At 51.3% G+C, this 20574-nt stretch overlaps 2 protein-coding genes and 1 long non-coding RNA gene across 9 annotated transcripts; all 3 read left to right on the top strand.

Moving 5' to 3' along the window:
• The first annotated feature begins 37 nt into the window (after positions 1 to 37).
• GSR (glutathione-disulfide reductase) lies at positions 38 to 4500 on the top strand. Of its 6 annotated transcripts, none has more exons than XM_041459308.1 (13): positions 38 to 183; positions 939 to 965; positions 1191 to 1279; positions 1722 to 1791; positions 1950 to 2097; positions 2214 to 2268; positions 2347 to 2446; positions 2880 to 2966; positions 3163 to 3324; positions 3481 to 3592; positions 3666 to 3797; positions 3951 to 4084; positions 4220 to 4500. In XM_041459308.1, the coding sequence occupies exons 1-13, from the start codon at positions 55 to 57 to the stop codon at positions 4367 to 4369; spliced, it is 1395 nt and encodes a 464-aa protein (XP_041315242.1). In that variant the 5' UTR covers positions 38 to 54; the 3' UTR covers positions 4370 to 4500. The 6 variants fall into 6 exon arrangements, with proteins under 6 accessions (XP_041315242.1, XP_041315240.1, XP_041315237.1 ...); XM_041459306.1 differs by having other exon boundaries at positions 3163 to 3381; XM_041459303.1 differs by having other exon boundaries at positions 3163 to 3592.
• A 134-nt stretch (positions 4501 to 4634) lies between these two features.
• LOC121349149 (neuropeptide FF receptor 2-like) lies at positions 4635 to 12966 on the top strand. The gene is given in 6 exon segments (XM_041459302.1): positions 4635 to 8969; positions 9774 to 10095; positions 11683 to 11956; positions 11959 to 12018; positions 12229 to 12290; positions 12427 to 12966. Coding segments are annotated over 5 exon segments (981 nt in total). The 5' UTR covers positions 4635 to 8969; positions 9774 to 10050.
• Positions 12967 to 14012: 1046 nt separating this feature from the next.
• On the top strand, positions 14013 to 20450 carry LOC121349181. Of its 2 annotated transcripts, XR_005954470.1 has the most exons (4): positions 14013 to 14068; positions 16211 to 16381; positions 17034 to 17155; positions 17587 to 20450. It is a non-coding gene; the product is annotated as an uncharacterized LOC121349181 (long non-coding RNA). The 2 variants fall into 2 exon arrangements; XR_005954469.1 differs by lacking the exon at positions 14013 to 14068 and having other exon boundaries at positions 15834 to 16381.
• The last annotated feature ends 124 nt before the right edge of the window (positions 20451 to 20574 follow it).

Here is a 20574-nt window from a genome sequence, read left to right as displayed (position 1 = left end):
CGGGCCGGGGGCGGTCCCGGGGCGGGCCGGCGGGGCCAGACCGAGCCTGGAGCGATGGCGGCGGCCGCCTACGAGCTGCTGGTGCTGGGCGGCGGCTCCGGGGGGCTGGCGGGGGCCCGCCGGGCGGCCGAGCTCGGCGCCCGGGTGGCGCTGGTGGAGCCGCAGCGCCTCGGCGGCACCTGCGTGAGTCTCTTGCGGGTGGATCCCCCACCCCGGGCGGGGAGGGACGCGGGGCCGGTGCCCCCTCGCTGGCCCCGGTGACTCGGGGATGGTGGCGGGGCGACCGGGGAGGGTCGCGGTGCGGGAGGCGGGAGAGGAGGAATCGCGCTGCCGGTGTCCGAGCGTTGTGCAAGGATCTGCCTTGTCAGGCTGGAGCAGGACGGATCCCAGTCCCCCGTCTCCACTGGTTTCTTCCTGGCTGTTTCCAAGCCGTTTTCAGGCGGGTGCCAGGGTGCCGATGGATCCTGGATCTGTGTAGCACAGCTGCAAGGCAGTAAAGCAGAACTCAAGAGCGTGGTGAGCTGGTAATGAGCCAAAAAACAAATTGGTTCCTCAGACAAGCCAGGGCCAGGCTCTAATTTTATGCCCTAAATGCATTCTACTGGGAAAATTACCATATTCCCAGAAGTGCAGGCAAGGGATGGCAAACACCTTTCTGCTACTAAGTAATTTTTAGAGTATCAGTGGAAAAAACCCCTGGGTTTGAAGGCTCCACCTTCCATATTCTCTTTCAAGGAAGTGAAGGAAAACGGGCAAACCGCAAGACCTTGAGCCTCCCAGGGCGGTTACACCCCTCTTTTTCCAGGAACCCCTAATCCTGCCTTTGTTTTCCTGAGCCACTGCTGGGATGCAATGCCAGCCCGATGAGGGATGCTCTCTGGAGCACTGCCTTGAGAAAACTGGGCCTTGACACTGAGACTTGCTCTTATTCCCTCCAGGTCAATGTTGGATGTGTGCCAAAGAAGGTGAGGCTGTTCTGCCGCCGGCTCCGGTGGTGTGGGCTGGGTCTGGTGTGGCTGCCTGCCAAATTTTAGCGAGGTGCTGGCACAGGGTGTGGGGAGGAAGCAGGGCCTCGGAGGGGATTGATGCCGTGGGCCCTCCGGGCAAAGGTGAGGAGCCAGGAAGGCTGGCAGGGGTTTTCCCAGAATGACAGCAGTGTTCCTGAGCCAACCTGGAGTTTGCCTGGGCAGGTGATGTGGAACACGGCGGTCCACGCGGAGTTTGTCCACGATCACGCTGACTATGGCTTTGAGACTGCGGGGGTCAAGTTCAACTGGAGGTAAGAACGGGAACCAGTTGGGAACCAGCATTTTCCAGTGAGTGTCCCACAGGGAACAGCCCTCTGTCCACTTCCAAGGGGTCCCTGCCCGCTTCCAGGCTCCCGTGGGCTGTGCAGAGCTGCTTACAGGACCAGCTGTGTTTTGGAGAACAGGGAGCCAACCTGGCTGTGGGAAGAGACTCTGGGAAACAGAAACACAGGGAAGGCAGGCACAGAAATCTTGCTTTGGTGGGGAAAGGGTCACAAGGAGCTGTTTTATCTCGTGGCACGCCTGCCACGTGCCAGAGGGGTTGAGTTCACGGAATCATTAAGGTTGGAAAAGACCTGTGAGATCACTGAGTCCAACCTCTGACCGAACTGGACCATGGCACAGAGTGCAAGGTTTTTTCTGGGCTCTGAGGTTCATCTGCTGGCAGTGATGGCATTCCCTGCTCTGTTCCAGGACCATCAAGGAGAAGCGTGACGCGTACGTGCGGCGCCTCAATGACATCTACGAGAACAATGTGAAGAAGGTGAGCGTGGGATGTCTTTATCCTGCAATCCCAGTGGCAGAAGTGATGGATTTTTGGGCACTTTTCCAGCCCTAATGGGTGTTCTCCGACCGTGGAAGCCCTGGCTCCATTAGCTGTCTCCTGATCCCGCTGTTAACCCTGTAACTGTTATCCCTCAGGCTCACATTGACATCATCCGGGGCTATGGCAAGTTCACCTCTGATCCCGAGCCAACCATCGAAGTGAATGGGAAAAAGTACACGGCTCCTCACATCCTCATAGCCACGGGAGGGCGCCCGGCCGTCCCTACTGACAGCGAAATTCCCGGTGAGCCTGACGAAATCCCCCGGGCTCCCAGGCTGGGAGAGGTCTGCCCAAGAAAAGCAGGCTTGGGGAGGGGAAGGGGGACAGCTGAAGGCTGCGAAAGCATCTCTGCTTTGCAGGTGCCAGTCTGGGGATGACCAGTGACGGCTTCTTTGACCTGGAGGAGCTGCCCAGGTAAAGTGGGATCCATCCCCCCGCAGCCACCGGCGCCATCTCCAGGTGGCTGCACACGGCGTTGTCACTTTGTCACAGGCGCAGCGTCGTTGTCGGGGCCGGCTACATCGCGGTGGAGATGGTGGGGATCCTCTCCACACTGGGCTCCAAGTCCTCCCTGCTCATCCGCCACGACAAGGTAGTGCCAGCCCCTGTCCCCAGCTGCGCCTCCCGCCCCGCTGCCACAACCCTTTTCTGGTGGTCAGAGTGATCTCTGGCTGTCAGTTCCCAGTAACTCAGGGTCTGAGTTGGCACGGGAATAGTGATGCAGGGGATGGTGGCATGGCAGCCATGGAGAGGGAGGGGGGACATGTTTTAGCAGCACCCACCCACGTTCCCAGCGTTTCTGCGTGTCATCGCATCCATCCCCTCGAGCTTTATTTCAAGCCACGACTTGAAAACGGGAAGAAAGGAAAAGCAAATAACAGAGAAACAAACAGAGAAGTTTGTTAACCAGGAGCACCCCAAACCTCTCGGGTTCCAGGAGCAGGGAGATGCCGTTGGAGGGGCTGCCAGGTGGTGCCTTTGCCTGCAGACCCTCCTCTGACAGGGCTGGGGGGATCCTTGCTCAGGTGCTGCGAACCTTTGACTCCCTGATCAGCTCCAACTGCACCCAGGAGCTGGAGAACATCGGGGTGGATGTCTGGAAGCACACACAGGTGGGAAAGCACAGAGCAGCCCTGTGGCTCATCCTGTCCCTCCTGCAGAGGCAGGGCTGGGGGAAGGCTGCTGTTTTGGGTGCTGCTTGCTGAGCCGTTGTTTTGGCAACACCCCTGCTTCTGCAACATGGCTGCCGTCGCTTGCTGCAAGGCAAAAGCCATCTGCACCTTCTCCCGCTGCTCCTGTTCCCCTTAGGTCAAGAAGGTCACCAAGTCTCCACGTGGGCTGCTGGATGTGACGGTGGCCTCGGTGGCACCCGGCCACAAGCCGAGGGAGGAGGTGATCCGGGACGTGGACTGCCTGCTGTGGGCCGTGGGGCGGGAGCCCAGCTCCGACGGGCTGGGCCTGGACCGAGTGGTGAGATTGCAGCGCGTCCCCTCCGTCTCCTGCTCCGCGTCTCTGGGTGTCCCACGGGTATTTGGAATTCCCCTGGGTCTCCAGAGCCTGTCACAGGTGCCCCATGAGCCCTCCCATCCCTGTTGGAGCATATGTGGCTGCTGTTTCCCCCGGCAGGGCGTGCGGGTGGACCCCAAGGGCCACGTGCTTGTGGATGAGTACCAGAACACCACCAGGAAAGGGATCTATGCCGTGGGGGATGTCTGTGGGAGAGCCCTCCTCACGCCAGGTACTGCAGTGTGCCCCCTCCCCTGCTGCGCCCCGCGGTGCCACAAGGCTCAGGCGGCCTGTCCCTCCCGCAGTGGCCATCGCGGCTGGCAGGAAGCTGGCCCACAGGCTCTTCGAGGGCAAGCAGGACTCCCGGCTGGACTACGAGAACATCCCCACGGTCGTCTTCAGCCACCCGCCCATCGGCACCGTGGGGCTCACTGAAGGTGGGGACAGAGGGGGCGAAGGGGCTGGGGACGCTGGCTCAGAGCTGCTGCTTGGATCTCCAGCAAGCGAGCCTTGACAAAAGGGCTTCGACTCCTCTTTTGGAACGCCCCGTGTGCATCCCTCTGAGCCCTGTTCCGTGGCTTCTGCTGCAGAGGAGGCCGTGGCCACGCATGGGAAGGACAACGTGAAGATCTACAACACATCCTTCACCCCCTTGTACCACGCTGTCACACAGAGGAAGGTGAAGTGTGTCATGAAGCTGGTGTGCGCTGGCAAGGAGGAGAAGGTGAGTGGGGGGCACGGCTGGGGGGTGGTGGGGACCACGGCTGGCTGTCCTCGTGTCCCCATGTGCTCAGCTCTTGGGCTGGGATCCAGACCCTGGATTCTGGGTCCCACCTGGCCTCTCGCTTCTTCTCCAAAGGTGGTGGGGTTGCACATGCAAGGACTGGGCTGCGACGAAATGCTGCAGGGCTTTGCCGTGGCCATCAAGATGGGCGCCACCAAGGCCGACCTGGACAACACCGTTGCCATTCACCCCACTTCTGCCGAGGAGCTGGTGACACTGCGCTGAGCCTGCGGGCGCCGGCGCCCCGGGAATGGCAAAACTGTCTGCCGTGTTTTCCAAAGTGCCTTTGCCTGCAGGGTGTGGCTGTAAGGTGGCTGTGGCTTGCTGTGGAATGAGAAGTAAACGCCTTGATGCTGGCCAGTCTCTGCCTTTTGCTCTTGGTGCCCGTCTGCCAGCCGTGCAGGGTGCTGGCACGGTCCTTGGATGTGGTTTGGGAGAAGGCTGGCAGCGGCCAGGCTCCTCCTCTGCAGTCCCTGGCACTGGGGCTGGGCAGGGAGCAGCGGAGAGGGGCAGGACAGGGAGTCCTTGGGGTGTTCTGGGGTATCCTGGATGGGATCCATCCTCCTCTTTATCTCATGTCCCAGCACCACTGGCTCTCCAGCTTGTCCTGACATCACAGGGGGAGCCCAGGCTGTGGGTTCAGGGACCAAATTCCCTGTTTCCAGCCCCATTTCCAGCAGCTGGAAGCTCAGACTCAGCTGGGAAAGGAAGAGGCCTGAGTTGTGTGGGGTTTTGGGGATCAGATCGGGGCATCCCACAGTGAGCCTGGGCCAGGCACCTTCATGTCCTGGAAACAGGGACCGAGGCCTGTGTTTGGAGGGCACCAGGCTCATTTGGCTAGTTTTAGGATCCTGTAATAAATAAATAAATCAGGCTTTTTTTTTGGCTCAGAAATGAGGCAAGTCCACGTTGTTGGCACTTGGAGTAGGCACCGGGCAGCCTCAGGGCTGTGAAACAGACTCCAGCCCTGTCTGGGGAGTGCGAATGGAAGCTCATCCAGGCACTTGAGGGCTTTGGTCAGAGAGCCCAAATCCTGAGTTTTGGGGGTCGGGGCGGACCCCAGGCTGTGAGACACGGTGGGACCTGGGCATGGAGTGAGGCAGTCCCAGGTCCGGAGCGGAACCGGGAACATTTGTGCCTCTGGAGTCGCTCCCCTCCTTTCCCCTCCATGCCCCTCTATCACCCAGATGCTCTTTGCAAGGGAAAAATAGAAATTATGCCACGGACAAAAGCATTGACAGCAGAACTGGACAGAGCTGGGCAGTGTGAGCAGCCCGTGGAAGTCAAACCGGTGACCATCCAGGGGGATTTTAAATCGGATACTGCAGGTTTCATCTCGCAGGAACTCCAGTTTTTTTGGCACCTCTTGCTTATATGCTTCCCTGTTGGAAGAGGTCAATTAGTCTTTTTAATGACCAGATTAGCCAGCACAGGGTAAAACAGCCAGCATTTCCTGAACACCTCCATCACTTCCACATCCATCTGCACCCAGGGGCCGATGGAGAGCAGCTCATCCTGAACAGGCTCCGAGGTGGGACTGGATGACCCTTGAGGTCCAAACCAAACCGTTCTGGGGTTCCATGGACGCTTCCATGAGCTCTCCCGGCCTTTATTTCGCATCGTGTCCTTCCTTCTGCTCCCAGCAGATGGTGCCGCCGGCCTTTAGAAGGGATGGAAGTGTCCTGGGACAGGGAGCCGCTTTTAAAACGAAAAGGAAAATATTCTGCAGGAAATCCGTGATGAAGATTCCATGCTGACGTTCCACGGGGGAAGCAGAAAGCGATTCCCTGCAAAATTCCCTGCGTTGTGGTTACGTTGTTGCTTCCACGAGTAACACCTCTCCATCTGAAGCTCTTTGGATTCCCAAGTGAACTCGCCACCTTTTGGGCTTCCAGGCAGAGGGAATGTGAACGTGGGGAAGTGATGGGGAGCAGGGAACTGCAGCAGGGTGTGTGTGTGTGTGCAGGGAGAGCTGGGGTAGGAATTCCAGACAAAATCCTCTTAGCTGGATGCAGGGCCTTCAGGATGCTCTCTTGGTCAGAAGTTTCTCTATCTGTGGCTTTTTTCTGCATCCAGCTCCGGGCCCCCAGTCCTGGATTCTGGAATTCCATTCTGCTGCGTCACACAGGGCAAAATTGCCCTCGCTGCAATGTCTGTGTGTGGCTGGAGCTTCTCAGCCTCCACTTACAGCACGTGATGATTCCATATGGTTCCACGCTGAGTTATGCTGGAAAAGAATTTTATGGTTTAGATTCATATTGGGATAATTGTTTGTTCTCTGGAATTTACATGATTTGTTAAAGGATTGATTTTTAAAACTATGCCAGGAATTAAAAGGGGAGTGTAAAAAATAGAGAATTTATTCTTATTGAAGAATGGTTTCCTACATCCATGAAATCATTAATTGGAAGCCTGTTCTCCCAGAAGCTCTCCTTGGGATGCTGTTTTTCTTTCCAGGACCTCCTTGTGCTGCCCGGGGTGGGCACGGAGCAGTTTGGGGACACTGGGGGTGGCAGCAGGTGCTCCTGAGCCTCTGCCTTTGGGATTCCTGCCCCCGTGTTGCAGGAGAGCCAATCCACCTGGGCTGGCAGCTGGAGCACTCTGCAGAGCTCCAGGATTGGGAAAAGAAGATCCAGGGGCTGTTTGTTTGTTTTTATCTCAGTGACCAAGACGAGTTCACATCATTTTAATTTGCTCTTTTATCAGTAGCAGATAACTCCAGTAGGAGGGAAGTGTCTGGAGCTTGAAGTAGCCTTTAAATCCAAGCCACACTGCTAAGTCTAAAATGCAGTGAGATCGGTTTGGGGTGTTCTGTTGGGAAAAGGGATGTAAAAAAGTGTAACTCTGAGCATTTCCTGAGGCTGGCAGGTAAGATGGCACCTTATCCCAAAAGAATGGACCTGTGCTGCTGGGTTTTTTTTTTCCCAAAAGAAAATCCTAGCAAGGAAAACTTACTTGCAGTCCTTGCTGTGTGTTGCAGCTGTCATTTACTGAGCAGAATTGGCTTCAGCTGGAGTCAAACCAGGAGGTTTCCGAGGTAACCTCCCAGCATGTCAAATTCCTGACATCAATCAGAGGTGCCTATCCAGGTAAGGCTTAGGATTTGGTGTTAATTCAAATCGAGTCACCGAGGCAGCAGCAAATGGAAATTCAAGAGCACCAAAAGGATTCAAATCCTCAGAGCAGGTCACAGGGGAAAAAAAACCAAATTAATTAATGAGTACCTAAAGTCCCTGTGTGGACGTGGATGGTGATGTAAAAGGGAAGAGTCAGAAGGTACAGGGAGAGTTCAGCCCTTCCACAGCCATCATCCTTCTGGAGAGGTGACACTGGTGTCACCTTCACAGCCAGTTCTTCTCCTCTGCAGTTATTTAAGACTCGAGGTGTTTCCTCTGGGCAAATCCAGCATGGGGCTGTGCTGGAGTGCTCAGGATCCAATCCTACAGGAGCTCAGCTCTTCTGCCCTTGGGCCAGGCAGGCTGCTCTGCCCAATTTCCAGCGAGGCACAATCCAATATTCTGCATCCCAGGAGCTTGGGTGGGGGGTTAAAATGCTGTTTATTGTGACAGGCTCATGATGTGCCCAGGCTGTGGGCTGTCTGTGTCTCACAGAGGGCACTGGCACTTCCTGTGCTAAAAGAGATGGAAATCAAACAATTATGTGGCTCTTGCTGGTGCAAAGAACCCTTGTGATGTGCTCTGCGCGCTGGGATTGGTTTGGTTTTTCCTGGCTTTCACCTGGCAGTGATGACAGGATCCTCTGTGCCCCCCATTTTTTGGGGTGGAACATAAACTGGAAAAAAGCTGTGGCCAGTCCAGATATTTCCTGGGGTCCCTGCCCAGTTTCCAGTGATGGAACTGCTACTTGGAAACTGGATCCTGGGAGGACTTGAGTAATTTCCTACTGGAAGCTTTTAAAACAGGGACTTGCTTCCAAGGTAAGGCAGCTGAAATCTTATTGCTTGCCAGGCTTCTCAATAAAGTGGTGGCATAAATGTGCCTGGGTGTGGAAATCTTACTTTAACCTGATCTCAGGGAGCAGTTGGCTGAGGTTTTAGTTAAGATTTAAAACAGCCTCTGACACATCAAATAAAAAAAATGTACATTTAGAAGCTTAAAGGTTGACTGAGCACAAAGTAAAAAAAAAAATGTAATGACAAGGAATAGGTAACAGCCTTGGCTCTCATGAAGTAGGGTGGAAATTATATATAAATATTCCTATATATATATAAATACAGAGCCATAACCAACTTGCTGTGAATGCCTCACCTTCCATTTGCATCTCCTGATTTACATTTACAATTTGGCTTTGGGGTGAAATGTTTTTTATTCCCAGCTCCAGTGGATGAGTAATCTGCAGCTGAGTCTGGTGTTTATTACATCCATCCCGCTGATAGCCTTGCTCTCCACCATTTGAAGTTTGAGATCTTTTTAAAAGAAATAGCCACAAACTATTTTCTTTGGCCCCAGCTCAGGCTATGCAGATGAATGGCTCTGAGGGGAGGATAAGCAGTTTAGGCTCATGGAGAGGAGATGGGTGTGCAGCTCTGAGATTGGCACAACTCCCTGGGATTGCCCATTTCAAAATGAGAAATTTGCTTCTCAAGGCGCACTTGTTTTTCCTTATGAAAGTAAATGTCAGTAAGAAAAAAAAATTATTGGAGTGCAACTGGCTGTTTTTGGGGTGTGTTTTCTTCCACAGCTCCTTTCTCCCAGCTGAAAACCTGCTGGGATATTTTGGCTTGTTTGGAGATGAACCACTCTGAGGTATGCCATATAAAACATCATGGAAATATTGATGGATGAAGAAGTTAAACACTTGAAGAGTAATTTCTATTACCTTAATTCACAAATATCCCCAGAGTCCCCAGCTCATGACCCACACAAACACCTCCTGCACCATTCCCTGTGGAACTGGGAATGGGGGGTTTGGGGTGGCTGCAGCTCCCCCTTGCTCTGAAGGAGAAGCCAAGATGAGCCCAGATTGCCAGGGGCTGTGCATGGGATCCCTGTGGAACAGCATTTCAGGTTTCCAGTCAGTGGTTCCCTTCCTGGTGCCCCGAGGCAGAGGAAGATCCATGAATTTCTCTCTCCTTTATTTCTCAGACACTCACAGACCAATGTCCTGTTCTTTTTGCCTTCCTTCAGGGGCTGTGGTTTGCCCCTGGGACTTTCTCACCTTTCAGCAGAGCAGGATAATTTTCCAAGGTCCCTGGGAAACCTCTGTTGTTGTGCCATTGCTGAGCTCAGGACAAGGGAAGAACAAATTTTTTAGCACTTAACCACGTAGAATGTTCTTCATGTACAGCTACATGCCCTGCTGTTCCTTCCACCTCTGAAGTTTCCATATTTTTGTTTCAGCCTCAGAGGATTCTCTGAGGGTATTTCACACATAAGAGCCTCCTGTTTTTGGGAACCCAGTGTGGGTTGGGGCATTTTTCACTCAGGGAGCCTCCCAATTTATTCCTTTGCACATTTTCTCTGGTGTGTGAAATGAAGGAGGGAGGCCTTGCTCTTATCAAGTTACCACGTGGAAGCAAGTTACTGTTATTTATCATCTTATAACAATTATGAATTGCATATTCTTTTTTTTTTTCCTTTTCTTAGATGATTTATGTTTCTGTCCTCAGGCTCCTGTGAAAACACCAGGCACTGGCTTAATTTCTCCTTCCAGCCAATCCTCCTCCCCCTCAGCTTCAGGATAATAGAAATCCGTGGAGCTTTTCCATTTCCTGTCATCTGCAGCGTTGGTGCAGCCACTTCCCTACGCCTGCCACAGCCACAATTTCATTAGTGCAACTGGGATGAGACTCAGCTTCAGTTTTGCCTCAAGGCTGTTTACAACTTCTTGTTCACCAAGCTACGGACAAAAACTATTCCAGGGATCATTACTGAGGAGATTAGCAGATGCTGCCTCGCAACACAGTGTCAGAAGCAGAGAGAAAACACAAAGTATGTATCCAAAATAACCATTATTCCTCCTGCTTTCAGCGTGATAAGGGACAGCCCTGTCATGGCATGAGCAGGAACTTCTGCCTCAGGTCATCAGAGACTCCTGAAAAGCCAAACTCCAGCAGATAAGGAAGGAAAGGCTCCTCTGGGGACAGCACAGGGACAGCTGGGCATGGGGACTGGGAATGTGGTGGGAGGCAAAAGCCACCTTCTCCTGGCCACAGTGTCTCCCTAAAGCAACTCCTCTGGGAAGCAAAAGATTATGGAAGAAAATTAGTGGGTAATAATGATAACAAGAGTAATAGTAACGTGGGGAAGAGCAGCAGGAATGCTGGTTTTTAATGGGGTGAGACAGCATCTCCTGGGATTTATAAAGCCCAGCTCCAGGTCTGGGACTAAAGGAGCAGTGTGAACTCGTGTTGTCAAATATCTGTGCTTGCATTCTGCCAGAGTTCCCCATCTCGAGGCCAGGCTGGGGTGCAAGTGCTCCAGCGCTGCTTCCTTGAGGGATCAGGAAAATGGGCATTAAAGCACTTCTCACAAGGCTGACTCTGAGCTCCGGCTGGGGAAAGCCTTTGGAACACCAGCCATCCCAATAAGATCACTTCCAATGATTTTGAAAGCGTGTTGAGTAAAAACTGATCCAGATAAATAAGCCTTTCTCTGTAAGGGCAGCCCCACAGAATGCACAGCTCTTCCTACACTTGTTCAAACCTACAAGCAGCCGGTTTTTGGTGAGGGATTCCAGATTTTTGTCTCCCTGCCTGGCTGTGCAGGCATTTAATAAGAATGTAAAATACAGACCCATTAAAACACTGCACTGCTGCTGGTTTCTGAACAGGCACAAGAGACCAGAACGTGATGGGTTTTCACTGCTCTGCTTGTTCCAAACCTGAGGCACAGCAGAATAAATACTTTATTTTTTACTGCACTTGCTTCCTGAAAATAAAGCACTTGCAGAGGCTTTGCTGAGCTTTCATACAAGCTCATCAGGACTCAGATAACTTGTGCCTAAATCTAAATTCCATTTCTATTAAGCAATTTGAAGCATCCTAAAAGCACCTGCGCTCATACTTTAATTTCATGCCTGCTGCCACCAATTAATTTTGCCCCCTGCTTCTTTAGGCATCCTCGTCTGGGAGACAAAATGTATGTGGAAAAAGGTTTGGAATGCTGCCTCCAAGTCAAGTTAGCTGCCTGGAAGTGAACCCAGCTCTCTTGTAGCTCAGCATGTTTCAGACACAGTGTGGTCCTTCTTGATTGCAGGCTTGCTTGCGAGCAGAGAATGAAACCATCCAACTGCACAGAAAACCATCTCGTGTTCATGAAATGGGGCTGGATTTGGATACGTGCAGGCATAAAGCCTGTGCCAGTTGGGAATGCTTTAATCCCTGTTTTCCAGAGCTGGAGTCAGTGACTTTTCAGTGATTGCTGCTGCCAGGGTGCACGTGAGCTTTATGCTTATTTCAGCACACAGTGCACCCAAAGCAGATAACAATGCTAACATAATAATAATAATAATAATATCATATTCCTTCAGCTCAATTGCAGGCAGATTAAAATGACCTCTCTACAAATATCTCTCAGGGCACAAGGAGGAGGAGGAGGATGGACTCAAACTCTTGGTGGGCTTGGCCTCACTTGGATTTGCTGAGCCACAACGGGACGTACACGTACCTGTACTTGGAAGGAAACGTCTCCTACGTGGGCTTCTACCTCCACCAGCCTTGGGTGGCTGCTGTCTTCATCACCTCCTTCCTCCTCATCTTCCTCCTCTGCACGGTGGGCAACGGGGGCGTTTGTTTCATCGTCCTGTGGAGCAAGCACGTGCGCAGGGTCACCAACCTGTTCATCCTCAACCTGGTGACTTGCTGGTGGGGCTCTTCTGCGTGCCCACCACCCTCCTGGACAACATCATTGCAGGTGGGCTGGGGAGAGCCAGGGCCACGTGTCCAGGGGGTTCTGTGGGCCTTCTGGGTCAGTGGAAGGTGTCCCTGGCCACGGCTGGAACCCCATGACCTCCCCTTCCATCCACATCGCCCCGTGAGTCTATAATTCTACTCAGGAAATGGGGGATGAGAGCGAATTTTTTTAAGCAGAGTCCTGCGATTCCAACCTCCTGTTTCCTTCCAGGGTGGCCCTTTGGGAGCCTGGTGTGCAAGATGAGCGGGATGGTGCAAGGCATCTGTGTTTCTGCAATTCCTGGCCTGCCTGGAATTGCAGGTTGGTTCCTCAGCCACGAAGCTGGATAGCAGAGGAGTTAGGCAGCAACTCATAGGGAGGATGAAGAACAGGAAATTTAAAATGTGTGTTCATCCCGGCCTGGGTAAGGAAGCCTTCCTTACACGGCTTCTCCGCTGCCCGTGCCGCAGGTTCCGGTGCATCGTGCATCCCTTCAAGCACAATGGCTTCTTCCACCTGGCTTCCATCCTTCCCATCTGGCTGCTGGCCGTGGCCACCACGCGTCCCTCGGCCGTGCTGCTGCGGGTGCGGGAGGAGAAGCGTTTCTTCTGGTGCCGGGAGGAGCGGCCGGAGCCGGCCATGAGGAGGATCTACACCACGGTTCTCTTTGCCAACATCTACCTGGCTCCGCTGTCGCTCATCGTGCTCGCGTACGCCGGGATCGGCCTGTCCCTCTCCCTATCCTCCATCTATCCCTTGGCTCACCGGCTGGCCTTCTTCAACAGCAGCGCCAACGCCCTCATCTACGGCTTCTGCAAGGAGAAATTCCGCCGCGGCTTCCGGGCCGTGCTCGGGCTCCGGCTCTGCTCCATGCCGGCCTGCTCCCAGCCATTCCCAGGCAATGCCGTCCTGCCCGCTGCGCCAGGATCCCGCTCCCCAGGAGGCAGAGAGAGGGAACTGGGTGAATAACCAGCAGGATTCGCTCGTGGAGGAGGTCAGAGGCAGGGGGATGGAGTGAAAGGCGCTGTGAGTCCGCGGAGCTCTCAGAGCAGCTGGAAAAGGGTTGCTGGATTCCTATTTACGGTGGCATTTCATTCCTGTGAGGAATCCCTTATCCTGTAACTCTCATGGACTGAAACGCTGCAGACACGGGATGCAACCCATCCCTGGAAGAAAATCCCTGGTGCTTCTTACCACCAGGTCCTGCTCAAATGACAAAATCAAACCTTTTCCGTCGCATTCCATTTATTCCCCTTTGTTGCTGCTGTTTCTGCCACATCCATTATTATTGCAGCTAGAGAGACAAATGGAAATCTGAGAAATAAAGGATTAAAAAAATGGGTTTGGCGGTGTGTTTTTTTGGGGATGATCTGATGCTGCAGGGGGTAGGAGTCACCCAACAAGACTGAAATTTCACTGTGGGCGGGAGAGGGGACACTTGGATGGGACAAACCTCAGCAGGGATAAGAGTGACACTGGAGGAATGGGATTTGTGCAAGGAGCAGCACAGGATCACAGAGCACTAAGGCTTATTCTGTAAGGCCTTACCAAAGCCATTCCCCAGGGCAGTGCTCCCTCAGGTAAATGGGATTGACTTCCACATCACGACATTCCCTGCTGTTCACTGTCTCAAAGTTATCACTCTCTTCCCTACACATTACCTAAATTTTATCCTCAAAGCTTTCTTGTTAGCTTTCTCCTCACAATGTCCATTTGCCCTAGGGTACAACTCAGACTTTAGGCCCAGGAGGAACATTTCTCCCACACGCCAACACCTTCACTCACTCCACCTCCGATTCAGGAAACCGAATCAGTGCTTGGTTCTGCCATAAAAGAGAGGAAAAGGGGATTTTGCTGGGATTTGGGACACGGTGTCTGCCCTCCCCTCACACGACCCCCGTGCTCGGCCGCGGGAGGCGGGAGCGAGGCTCGCCTCCCGCTGACCAATCAGCGCTGCGATCGCCTCACGGCGCCAGCCAATCCCGAGCCGGCCCAAGTTATATAAGAGCCGGTGCCTGAGGCGGCGTTTTGAATTTTCCGGTTTGGCGCTGCCCTTTCCTGCTTCGGTGAGGTAAAAATGCACTTTAATGTATCTATTTGTGATGTGTGGAAGTGGGAGTGATGTTTCAGTGTGGGATGTGCTGCGGGGCAGGTACTCGGTGACTCCAAGTAAAGCCATAGCAAGGAGAATCTCTTGATCTCTCTGAGTGTGCCTTGGCATCCCAGAGCCTCTCCCTGCAAATTATGAGGGGAATGTTTTCTAAATCGGTTGTTTACTGAGCTTTTTCGTGTTGAATTAATGAATTTTGCTCATTTCATGTCGCTTAAGCTTTGGGTGGCATTTCCCGCGGGGGTGGTGGAGTGCTGAGGGCTGCTGTCGATGCTGGGAGAGGCAATTGCCCTGAAAAGCTTTTCTATAAAACATAAGTATACGAAATAGTGGAGTTTCTGTGATAAGAACAGGACTTAGGCTCTCAGTAGAGAACTGGGGTGTGATGGGCAGGGACTGGGAAGCACGCAGGTTTTTTCTGCGTTAATTTCTCCAGCCATTGATTTCTGTCTGTTCGCAGCAGTAACTTCATCACTTGGAGCTGCATCATGGATGATATCCAAGCTTTTCTTTAGGCCTGACAGCACAACAGGGAGCAGAACCCAGCTTCAAGTGCGCTGAAACAATGCCAGGAAAACATAACTCCCTCAGAAAATAGCATAAAATAACGCATTATAAATGTCTTTATTTCAGCCTGCCACTACAGTTTGTGAATATGCAGCTGTGCTTACTGAGATAAGACACAGGTGATGTGCTGGCACTCCTGGATTAATGTGAATTGTTGCCAGGTGTTTTCCATCAGGCTCAGTTGCAGTGGAAAAGCTGGAGCCCTGAATCCTGGTGTCTAGTGAGTGTCCTGGTGGCCCTGAGCTGGTGCTGTGCTGCCACCAAGTCAGCCCATTCTCCTTAAAACTCTCTTGAAAAGTGCTGGAAGTGCTCGTGGAGTGTAAAACACGCGTGGGAAAGCTTTAGGGGCGTGCAGCTTCTGAACTACGCTGACATTTCGGGTTCCCACAGCCCCTCCTGCCGTGTCTTTTCCTCTCTGGCAGGAGGAAAACCCGCTTGGCTTTGCCATGCAGGGCTGCCCGAGGCTGTGAACTGCAATCCCCAGAGATCCTGAGGCTCCTGGATGAGTGGCAGCCTCAGGAAAGCCCTGCCTTAGCCTCAGATTTTTGTCAGCACTTAAAATTTAAGAAATCACTCCGGCCCACAAGTTCTAAGGATGGCAGAACAGCTCTGTTCACAAAATGAATTATTTATTAAGCAGACAGGAGACAACAGACGAATTAAAATTGGTCAAACAAGCCATTTTATTGTGTTGTAGATCGGGATGTTCCCCACTCTTTGAGTCTCAAAGTCATAGGAAAGATGAGATGAAAATCAGGATCAAAGGGAAGTTCTCAGAGTTAATTTTCCAGCTTCAGTTATTTTGAGGAGTTCAACAGATGGGCCAGGGGCTCCCTTCTCTTCCATTCAGGCTTCTTAGTCCAGGGTTCTCCTCCAGTGAATTTCAGTGTTGCACATTTCCTGGCTCAACCTACCAAGCATTAGGCAATCCTACAATCCTATACCTTAACCCTGAGGAGGGAGGAAGAGGGAGGAAGCACAAAACTGCTTCCATGACCTTGGGAAAACCCAGGTTTTGCTCAGGTTTTGCTGCCCATGGAGACAAGCAGGGTGTGCAGAGCCGAGCGCCGTGGGGAATGTGAAATACAGAGCTGTGTTTCGTGTCAGGTACATGGAGGCAACGTATCTGTGATCGTGATGTGTGTGGAAACCATTCTCATTTATAACAGCAGCAGGCTCGGGAATTCCCTTTTAGAAAGCACACAAACAGCGAGCACAGCTCGGCCCGCCCCTGAGCTGTGCTCGCCGCCACACGGGGGCACGGGAGGAGCGGTTTGGGAAAGCTGGGCTCGTTTCAGGGTCCCAAAACCAATCTTGGCCAACCGGAGCGGTTTTGGTGCTTCTGGCGTGCCAGGCCTGCGTGGTTTTGTTCCCCTCTCGCCGTGTGGGAATGCCGTGCCGGTGTCAATGCTGGTTTAGCTCCCCTGGTGCCGCGCTGGGTGTGGGTTTGGGCCGTGCCTGGCCGCAGGGAAAGTCGGCAGGTTTGGCTGCTGTGGCGTCCCAGCCCTGTTGTTTTTTGTCACTTTGTTTCTGCAGAGAGGAAAAGCATCCCAGCTTGGCTGGCAGCAGAGCCCAGGCCTGAGGCTGCTCAGCGTTGGTGTGACCCACTGGTGGTGTCACCTGCCCTGGGCACAGCCACCACAGCTGCCCAGAGCCAGGAGCATCTAGTGAGAGATCCAGGAGGATGCAGCTCTTGTTTCCAAGGAGGTAAGAGTGCAGGATGTGGAAGGGGTGTTTTCCAGGCAGGGAAAGAGGGTTGTCAGGGAGAATTTCAGCTGGCAGCAGCTGTGTCCGTGCTGGATGGGCTGCCAGGACATGGCTTGGTTCAGTGCTTCTCACAGCCTGTACAGGAGCTGGAATTCCAGTGGCACCTCACAGATGGCTCGTGGTGTTCCCCATGTGTGCCAGTGCTGTCCCATGTGAGGAGCAAAGGGATTGCAGCACCAGTCTGGAATGATGTTCCTATGGCACAGGCATTTCTTCCCAGCAGGTTGTGGGATGTGAGGCACTGCTGACAGCAGCAAAGCACTGACAGGGTCCCCGCTGTGCAGGGAGCAAAACGCTGACCTGGAAATCCAGCCTGGGCACGCTGAGGCTGCAGAAGGAGCTCTGTGGCCATTTCCATGCCCTGAGCTGACATGGCACCACAAGGCCCGGGACTCAGGTGGATCCACAGCTGGCTCTGAGCTGGTACAACGGGCACTGGACACAGGAAGCTGGATGGGAAGATTTGGGTCAGTCTGGAAACTTCCCTGAGCCCCAAGGATTGTGGCAAGTGTAGCACTGACAGCTCCAAATTAGGAAAAATCAAAAGATGAACTGGTTCTCCACAAACTCAACTGTCAAAATTATTTTTCAGGATAATATAAGACTGAAAGGAGCTTGGCAGGAAAGCCCCTGTGAAACAAAGCACAATGGGAATACCTGTGAGCAGGGACTCTAAGGAATTCCTGCTGCTCCTGCTGTCCTGGTCTTTTCCAGGTAGGTTTTGTACGGAATTGAAAGGCAGTTTTCTTGCCTCTGGTGAGCTGCAGCCACATCCCCCTTGAAGAAGAAAATGTGGAGGGAGTGGCAAGCAGGAAGGTGGCTTTTAGAGCACCACACCAATTGCTGCAAAAGGAAAAGGAAGCCAGCAGCCTGGAATTGGATGTCCCTGGCCCCTGCCAAGCACAGGGGCTGCTGCTTGGTGTTTTTTCTCCAAGTGTTTGTCCTGTACTGTCCGTTCAGGGCTCATTCCCCACTGTTCCATCCAATAAAAATCATGTAGAAGGGCACTTATATATTTAATATGGCTGCCACCTCTCATTTTTTAAATGAAAAGCCCTATAATGAGCAATAAGAACAAATATGTGAAAGCCAGGAGCTTTTGACTCGCACAGCGGACTTAATTTTCCTTTTCTTCTCTCTTTCAGGACAGGAAAAATCATTTAAGTGGACCCAGCTCTGCCAGAACCTTTGGTTTTGGGTGGGATTGAGCAGCCAAAGCCCAGAGCCTGCAGCCCTGATGGCCTGGGGTAAGTCAGAAGGACACACTTCCCTTTTCCTGGCTGTTGGGATTAGCTCACTGGGAAATGTCAGCACAGCTCTGCTCTTTACTGGGCTCTGGGTAAAGCTCCATTTTCCCTTGTGGTCAGGGATGTGCTGTCCAAGGGCTTGGGGATTCCAAGGAGGTCAGAAAAGGAGGGTGTGAGGTGCCAGAGCTGTGTCCCATCAGGCTGTGTTTGTCTCTGAGAAACCCATGCCAGCAATTTTTACAGAGGAAAAAATATTAGCAATTACTTTTGATCCCTTGGGGAAGTTTCTTTGGAATTAGCAACTGCAGAGTGTATCAGTGGAGAGCATTTCCTTTGGCTCTTTTCCTGGTTTGTCATTTCCTTTCTGGTTTAAATTAATTTTTTTGTGCTCCTGTTAGGGAAACAACATGTTTTTACCTTCAAATATGGGGTGGTTTTATTTGTTTAGGTTATTTGCTTATGGGTCAGAGAAGGAAGTGAAATTACATTTTAGTATATTTTCCCAAACATAAAGTGGGATGTTGTCCTGCCACTCCCCAAACCACTCCAGGCACCTGGGAGCAGCTCAGAGCTGGCAGAGTTGCAATGGAATTTAAGATAAACTGAGGGAGTCAGTAGGGAACAGACAGGGAAAATTTTGGGGGGTAAGACTTGGAATAACCTTTAGGGCAGAGAATTAACATTTTTGAGGTAAAAATGAAGTAATCAGTAGTGGACAGATAGGGAAAATATTGTGAGTGAAGCTTTAGTTAATCTGTAAGGGGAAGAATGAGCATTTTGAGGTCAAGTGGGGTAATACATAGTGAAGTATTTTCCATAAGTAGGGAAAATTTTCAGAGCAAACTTGGGGCAGTCCACTGGGCAGAGAAGGGATGATTGGAAGTAAACTGAGGCAATCAGGAGTGCACAGGTAGGAAGATTTTGTCAGTAAAATCTGGGATAACATCTAGGGCAGAGCATGAATATTTTGAGGTCAGCTCAGGTAATCAGCAGTGTCCAGCTAGGGGGGTTTTTGGGATTGCTCCCGAGTAAGGTACAATGAAAACTTTGGAGGTGAAACCCTTGGTAAAATCTCTGTTCATTTCACCTGCCTGAATTCCTTGTAGCTCCCAGCTGGGAAAACCTGGCATAACTTAGAGGGGACAGAGGTGACACTTTTGGCAGAAAACTTGTGGAATTTAGAGGGGACCCAACATGTGTTTGTGTAGGAAAATGTGAGGGGATGTGGAGGGAACCAAGGTGGCATTTTTCAGGGAATAGCTATGGGGAGAGAATGCACATTTTGGGGTCAAAATGAGGGAATCAATAGTGTGCAGAAAAGAAAATTTGGGAGGTAAAACATGGGATAATCTTGATGGTAGAAAACATTCAATTTATTGTAAAAAATGGAGTAAGGAGTAACAAAAGGAAATTTATGGGGGAAAAGCTTGAGGTACTTTTTGGGAGAGAGAATGAATATTTTGAGGGGAAAATGAGCTCATCAGAAGTGGACAAAGAGGGAGTATTTTGGGGGAAAAACCTGGAGTAATCTTTTGGGGAAAAAAATGAACATCTTGAGGTAAACTGAGGTAACAAGTAGTGCAAAGGTAGCGATATATTGGGGGTTAAACTTGAGGTAATCTCCAGTGTAGAAAATAAATATTTTGAGGTAAAACTGAGGTAAATCAGTAGTGGCCAGGTAGGGAAAATCTTGGTGAAATTGGTGATAACCTCTAGCAGAGCCAGTGAAAATTTTGAGTTAGGTAATCAGTAGCAAACATGAGGGGAATATTTGTGGCTGAAAACTGAGATAACCTCCAGGGTAAGGAATGAACATTTTGAGGTAAACAGGTGGAATCAGCAGGGCAGAGACACGGGAAATTTTAGGGGTGAAATTGAGGTGATCTGTAGAGGAGAGAAAACAGCATTTTGAGGTTAAAAGTAATGGACAGGTAGGGAACATTTCAGGGGAAAATCCTGAGGTAATCTGCAGTGGATAGAATGAATAATTGGGATAGGATAGTGGGGGGTTTTGGTGGGAAAATAGAAGTAATCTATAGAGATAAAATGAATGTCTGGGAGTTCAAATGTGAGTTAACCTGTAAAGGAAGGGCTGAAAATCCTGAGGTAAAAATGAAGGTGGTCATTAGCAGAGAGGCATGGAAAAATTTGGGATTAAAACTTGAGGTGGTGTAGGGGAGAGAATGAGCACTGTGAGGTAAGATGAGGTAATTAAATGTAACAGGTAGGAAAAACCTTGGGAAAAACTCAAACCTGAGTCTGTAAAGAAATAAAATTTTGAGGTGAAATCAGCAGTATACTGCTAAAGTGAAGTTTTGGCTTTAAAATTTGAGATAATCCATAGGGAACAGAGAACATTTGGGTGGATAACCTGAAGTAATCTGTAACACAGAGACAGAATGAATATTTTAGGGATTAGATAGAGATAAATAGTGGAGGGTTTTGGTGGTAAAATCCAAGTCATCCATAGGGGTCAAGATTAACAATTTGAGGGTAAAATGGAGGTATTTTGTAATGGACTGAATGAACATTTTGAGGTAAAAAGGAGGATGTCGCTGGTGAATGTGTCAGGATAATTTTGGAGTAAAACTTGAGCTGCTCTGTGAAGTACAGTTAATATTTTGGGGGGAAAATGTCAGGCCGCCTGTCCTGGCATTGATGAGGTTCCTGGGAATCCATTACATTGTTCTCATAGAAATTTGCACAGGTTTTGGAGCTTATGCATTTCTTCCTTTGGATTGTTCCCTCTGCAGGATTTGGGGTTTATTGGGGTTTTAACTCCCTCGTGGTGGCCCTGGCACTGCTCAGGAGCTGGTAGGAAAAGCTGGAACTGGGGTGGGAGGACCAGGGAGACAGAGTGGGATAAGGGGGAGAGAGAGAGGGGAA

The sequence above is a fragment of the Pyrgilauda ruficollis genome, unplaced genomic scaffold (assembly GCF_017590135.1).
Source record: "Pyrgilauda ruficollis isolate IOZ18807 unplaced genomic scaffold, ASM1759013v1 scaffold134, whole genome shotgun sequence".
In the NCBI taxonomy this organism is placed as follows: domain Eukaryota; kingdom Metazoa; phylum Chordata; class Aves; order Passeriformes; family Passeridae; genus Pyrgilauda; species Pyrgilauda ruficollis.
This window is presented reverse-complemented; position numbering and strand designations above follow the sequence as displayed.

Bases quoted from the DNA above. Each gene is read 5' to 3' on its own strand.
- GSR (XM_041459303.1), top strand. From the start codon at position 55: ATGGCGGCGGCCGCCTACGAGCTGCTGGTGCTGGGCGGCGGCTCCGGG. The intron at 2,269-2,346 runs GTAAAGTGGGAT...ACTTTGTCACAG, and splicing joins GACCTGGAGGAGCTGCCCAG to GCGCAGCGTCGTTGTCGGGG. The intron at 2,967-3,162 runs GTGGGAAAGCAC...TGTTCCCCTTAG, and splicing joins ATGTCTGGAAGCACACACAG to GTCAAGAAGGTCACCAAGTC.